Source organism: Microtus ochrogaster, chromosome 2 (genome assembly GCF_000317375.1).
Source record: "Microtus ochrogaster isolate Prairie Vole_2 chromosome 2, MicOch1.0, whole genome shotgun sequence".
In the NCBI taxonomy this organism is placed as follows: Eukaryota; Metazoa; Chordata; class Mammalia; order Rodentia; family Cricetidae; genus Microtus; species Microtus ochrogaster.
In genome coordinates, this window is record NC_022010.1 from 71886123 (window position 1) to 71892301 (window position 6179).

The 6179-nt window shown below is 45.6% G+C and overlaps 1 protein-coding gene across 1 annotated transcript; it reads left to right on the plus strand.

The window, feature by feature from the left end:
• The first annotated feature begins 3322 nt into the window (after window positions 1-3322).
• Fam243a (family with sequence similarity 243 member A) lies at window positions 3323-4078 on the plus strand. Its single transcript, XM_005345186.3, has one exon. The coding sequence runs from the start codon at window positions 3323-3325 to the stop codon at window positions 4076-4078; it is 756 nt and encodes a 251-aa protein (XP_005345243.1).
• Window positions 4079-6179: the final 2101 nt, after the last annotated feature.

Sequence of the window (6179 nt, forward strand, 5' to 3'; positions counted from 1 at the left end):
GGTTCACCATCCCAGAGGAGTAAGACTCCATCACGATGGGAAGGCATGATGGGGCTGGAGCAGGAAGCCGAGACAGAACATTTCCAAGCAGGAAACAGAGAGAGCAAACCGGCAATGACACAAAGCTTTTAACTTCAGTGCTCACCCCCAATGACATGGTTCCTCCAGCAAGGCTGTGCCATCTAAATCTCCCCAACAGCATCATTAATCAAGTATTCAAACATCCAAGACCATAAGGGGAATTCTCATTCAAACCACTACAGCCCTGAGCCTTCTCACTGGCCCAATTACATTCCCTCTAAAGGGTGAATAACATTCCATTGCCTGGAGGGGGCAAAGTAAGAGTGTGTGTGTGTGTGTGTGTGTGTGTGTGTGTGTGTGTGTGATACTTTCTTTATCTGCTCATCCATTTATGGGTATCGAAGCCCACTCCACATAGTCTGGCTACTGTGGAGAGCCATAATAAAGATGGGTGTGTGGGCATCTCTCTGTGTCACATTTGATTCCTTGTTTATTTACATGGGTGGGTTTTCTGGGTGTCAAACATCACCCTCCACATATGGAGGTCCACTTCCAGGGATCAAACTTGTGAGAAGTATGAGAGAATACACATGATGTGTTTTCTGTTTGTGCAAGTATACACATTTGATTCTATTTTCCCATAGAAATTACTGGAGAACAAACACTAAACACAATGATTTCCTAGAGGAAGAAGGAATGGAGGGGAAAACAGGATCCATACCCCTCAGAACACATCCCGCCCTCTAGATTTACTTAGTTTTGGCAGTTCTGCACAATTACATTCAAATTACAATATAAACAACAAAATGAAATGCTAGCACAAAACAATATCTAAGTAATACAATTAACATCAATTGATAAACTCAGGTTTTTTTTTCCATGTCAGTAACAAAATCTCACAAACCAAAACGGCATGGCCAGCACAAAAACAGACATGTAGACATCTAGACTAACGGGGCAGAGGAGAGACTGAGAAGTAAACGCACACAGCCACACTCATCTGGTTTTCAATAAAAGTACCCACAACATATCAGCAAAAAGACAGTCTCTTCAACAAACAGTGATGGGAAACACCCACATGCAGAAGAGTGAGGTGGGCCTGCCTCTCGCCCTGTAGAAAAAGACTTAATGTAAGACCTGAAATCTTGAAACACAGTTCAAGATACAGACTCAGGAGATGACTTCAAGAAATTATTGCGAGAATTGACCAATGAGAGTGCATGAAATCGAAAAGTTCCTGCACAGCAGAAAGAGTAGGAGAAAATCTACCCTGGGGAGTAATATCTACAGCATATTAAAGACTCAAGAAATTAATAACCAAAAAGATTAATAACATGAATGGGCAGCTCTCAAAAGAAAAATTACAAATGTCTACTAAATTATGAAAAGTATTCAGCATTCTTAACCATTAGGGAAATGCAAATCAAAACCACACTGACAGTCTAATTCATTGTGGCCAAGATGGCCATAACTTCTAATAAGAGAAACAGAAAATTGTGTCAAAATTGACATCATTACACTCAATAGATTTGTACTGCATTGCAGCCTCTTAGAACCCTTCGGGCAGGAGAGGGAGCAAGTGGCGTTTCTGAACAGGCCAACTGTACACCCACCATCACCACCTCAGAGCGCTCAGACCACACAGCTGGGATCTACTCTGAACGCGTGACTATGAGACTATCATCTGCTGTCGTACAAGAGTTCCACAATAGCCCGGAATGGAGCACAACAAAGGCATATTTATCTGCGGATAAACTCACAGAAAGAGCAGTGACCCACAGTACTCTGCCTGTGTTGATAACTGGAGCCGACACCAGCAACCAAGGGACCCTAGCGCGCTTTTAGTCTGCATTTATAATACATGAGACCATGGCCAAGTGGGCCAGTATCTTAAAGACTATTGGGTGAAGGTACATGAGACTTCTCCCAAAGTGGGCTGGTATCTTAAAGGCTATTGGCTGAAGGAGTTTCCACAGCAACCATCACCACTTCAGAGCTCTTTGCTCACATAGTTGGGATCTGCATCCAATTTGTTGGAAAAGTGTTTTCCATGCTAAAGGAACATCTTCACAAAAAATGGCCACAGCTACAAAGCCAACGCTGGCTGCTGCTTGCGGCCCCTAGGTGGGGAGGACGTCTGGTAGCCACGCGCTTCATGTGAACTTGGCTCTGGTGATATTCTGGGTTTGCCTGAGACCCAAGAAAACCCTGGTAGACCAGGGTCGGGGAAGAGGATGACAGATGCAAATGACCGGACAAATCATTTTGCCACGCTGTCATTTGGAGGACCCACTTAGCGCATTTATCAACCACCTCTGGCTCTGATTAAAGACAAGAAAACGCAAAGAAAATGAAAGTAAACGGCCCTGTCTCGAAAAACCAAAAAAAAAAAAAAAAAAAAAAAAAAAAAAAAAAAAAAAAAAAAAAAAAGAAAAAAAGAAAAAAGAAAAAAAAGAAAGTAAACGGGCAGAGAAAGCGAAGCAAATACTCGTTTCCCAAGCATAAGACCAAAGTGCAGCTGAGTGGGGCTGTGCGCATCTGCAATCCCAGAAATTAAATAGCTGAGGCAGGAGGATTGCTAAAAGTAAAACCTGGGCCAGCTACTGGGCCACTTAGGGTTTCATAGCAATAACTTATCTCATAAAGCTATACCAAATCAAATGCTTTTCAGATAATGAACTGAATCAGCCCAAGTACAGCAGCCCCTGAGAGGGACGGGCATGCAGCTTGTTTCTTTTACTCTGCCACCTGGAAAACAACTCTAACAGTAGGCAGGTAGGTGGCACAATTCCCGCATGTACAGAGGCACACAACCCTCACACTCCAGGCCTCCCTGAACACGTTATGGCTATCCCCTGGCACACGGCACAACCGGTAAATACCTCTGAAATGGATGAATGAATATAATATTCATCTCGTTATCCAAATGGAGAGGAGTCAGACACGTGACAGACCATCTTAAAATGATCTATTCCAGAGTGATGTTAGGCAGCATTTTCCGTGGTTGGTGTTCTCGGCTCGCGGCTGGTGATGCTTTGCTTCTGAAGTGCGGCTACTGCGCTGGTGCAGATGTGGGAAAGCCCTTTGTGAGGTCAACATCCATGATGCTTTGCGTCTGAAGTGTGGCTACTGCGCTGGCGCAGCTGTGAGAAAGCCCTTTGTGAGGTCATCATCCATGATGCTTTGCGTCTGAAGTGTGGCTACTGCACTGGCGCAGCTGTGGGAAACCCATTTTGAGGTCAGCATCCTACTTCTTCTAGAACTCCCCAGATGGAGAAATGTAAGCCACTTGGGGGGCCCCATGGCTCGTTTAACAAATGCTCTTCTGAAGAACATCATTATCAGAACTCAGTTTGACAGCGTCAGGAAGAAACAATGCCTCCAGTATCTGAACACTCTGAGAACGCTACAGTATGATGGATATCAGACTGTGTACTTCGGGGAAACTGAGATCCCAGAAACTCTTGTCACTGGGGAAGATTTTAGTGACAGCTACTACATACACACGCCAACCTGGTGTATTCTGCATGCCGGAGGCAGTCAGGGGTGGGTGCCTTGGCAATACCGGATGTTCCTACGGGATGACTTGTGTATCAAACAGGAAGACGGCATCTTCTTCGAGTTCTGTGATGTTGTAAAGAAGGCCTACGGGAAGTGCGCCATTGTGGTCAAAGGGCGAAGGCAGCAAGATGAGATGAAGCCAAAGGCGGACAAGGAAGGGGAGGCCCAGGCCTATGTCCCAACAAGCGTTAATTTAACAAGCATCGTGTGCTCCCCAGGAGTGGCCAGGTCCTATGGCCATGAGCTAATCTCGCTGCCCTCCCCCTATAATTACCTGAACCCCTTAGACTCGGCCTGGTCTTCTGTGAAATGGTTTATCATCAACAACAGGAAAGAGTTCTGCCTGCAGTCAGCCGACCATGTCTACGCTTACCAGTACATACTTTTCAGTGACTTAATCAGCAAAGGGATTGAGAAGGTCAACCTGAGCAAGTGGAAGGCCCTCACCAACAAAGTGCGGAGGTGGGAGAACTACTATCTCGGGAAATTTTCTTAAGAGCATCTCCTCTACCGAGCGACGAGCCGCCTGGTCTTTAGTGCTAACTGTGGAGTGCGATTCTGGCCCACTGTGACCGCAGACACTTCGGGAGTGAACTCACAGGAGGGCCGCCTGGACTGAGAGGTTCCTGGGGTTCTGGCAAAGTCCTGTGGTTGCTAGAGGCCACATTAAAGCTTATTGCTATTTATGGGGATCTCAACTCTCATCTTGTGATGGCTACCTCAAGGATCATGTTCATGGGAGGGGGGATTCTAGCCCAGAGGTCTGTAGTGGCTGAAGAGTGGGGATAAAGGATGTATGGCCAAAATTTAGGTTTAAGAAAAAAGAGAGAGAGAGAGCTGGGCAGTAGCGGTGCACGCCTTTAATCCCAGTACTTGGGAGGCAGAGACAGGCAGATCCAGGCAGATCTCTGTGAGTTAGAGGCCAGCCTGGTCTACAGAGTGAGTTCTAAGACAAACTCCAAAACTATAGAGAAGCCCTCTCTTGAAAAACCAAAAAAGAAGAGAGAAAAAAAGAAAGAGAATCAAGTGTACAGATATTTGAAAAAAATAAAAACACCGAAAATTAAGTACTAAACTAATAATCTTTAGCCAAAAAAATCCAGGAAGATCCAGCTTGCCATGAGCAAGACATGATTAGACAGCCAAGGAGACAATAATTCTTTGCGAGGTGGTGGTAGGTGAGTGGCCTCCGTGCAGGTCAAACCCCACCATACATCTAAGACAAGCGAGAGGTCCACCAAAGGGAGCCAGGGAGACATCACATGGTAAGTAGGTAGCATGAGTCGGGGTGCTATGGAACCACATATCCAGCCTGCAAGAATCCCACCAGGAGGGTCCAAGGCTGCCATGGTTGATCATCTCAGGACTCTGAGCTGAGCTTCCTAAAGTTTCCTAAACTCAGGGTGTCTGCTGTGGGCCGGAAGGACAGAAAAAGCCTGTCCCTCTGCCACCTGCCACAAAGTTCATTCTCCTTGTGTCTGTTCAAGCAACAACTTTACAACAGAAGTAATTGCCCTGAGGTGCATAAAATAACGACCAACATGGGGAAATATGGAAAGCCATGAGGCGGGAGCAAAGGGGTCTGAGAACTCTGCTCTTACTTTGTGTTTGGTTTTGCCAAACCTAAAAATAAAAAAAATCTTAAAAAAATATCCTTTGAGGGCTGGACAGATGGCTCAGCGGTTAAGAGCATTGCCTCCTATTCCAGAGGTCCTGAGTTCAATTCCCAGCAACCACATGGGGGCTCACAACCATCTGTAATGAGGTCAGGTGCCCTCTTATGGCCTGTAGGCATATACACATGTATACATAATAAATAAATAAATATTTAAAAAAATATCCTTTGAGAACTTCCACCAACTCCCAGTAGCCTTAGCTGCAGGTGAAGCTGGAAGACAGGTTCTTGACAGATGCAGAGTGCGTCATATTCTTGGCTTGACTTTATTCTTTCTAGAACATTCCTGTGCTATTCAGAAAGAGGTTGTGGGATGAAAAGGGGTACCCAGTGCTCTTCAGTCATGAGCGGTGAATTCAGCAGTCTTTTCAAATTGGGGGAAAGAGGATGTTAACATACATCATAAAGAAGGGGTGTCACACCCCAAATCACCAACCACTTGGACCTACAAAGTTCCACCTGTTGCAGACCCAACTTTTACACTGTGCTCGATGAGATTCCGGTGACTGCTATGACAAATGACTGCAAATTTGGTGACTGGAAGTAGCAATTCACTCTTTCCTGTTGAGGGCATAGGGAGGCAGACATCAGTTCCACTGATTTGAATCAAGCTTGGCCACACTGTTTGGGGCTCCAGCATCGCTGCACTGCGCCGGGCTTCAGGAAAGGCTGCCACATGCTTCTCACAGCTTCTGATGGCTTGCTCACCCCTTGGCTAGTGGCCTCATCACTTCTTGCTCTTCTGGATCAAATCTCCTATCTTTGTACTTAGAGTCCACGTGACAATATCTTCACATCCTTTTTTTAAATTTCCATTATTTTTTTATTGATTTTTATTGAGCTCTACATTTTTTTCTGCTCCCCTCCCTGCCTCTCCCCTCCTCCCTTCAGCCCTCCCCCAAGGTCCCCATGCTCCCAATTT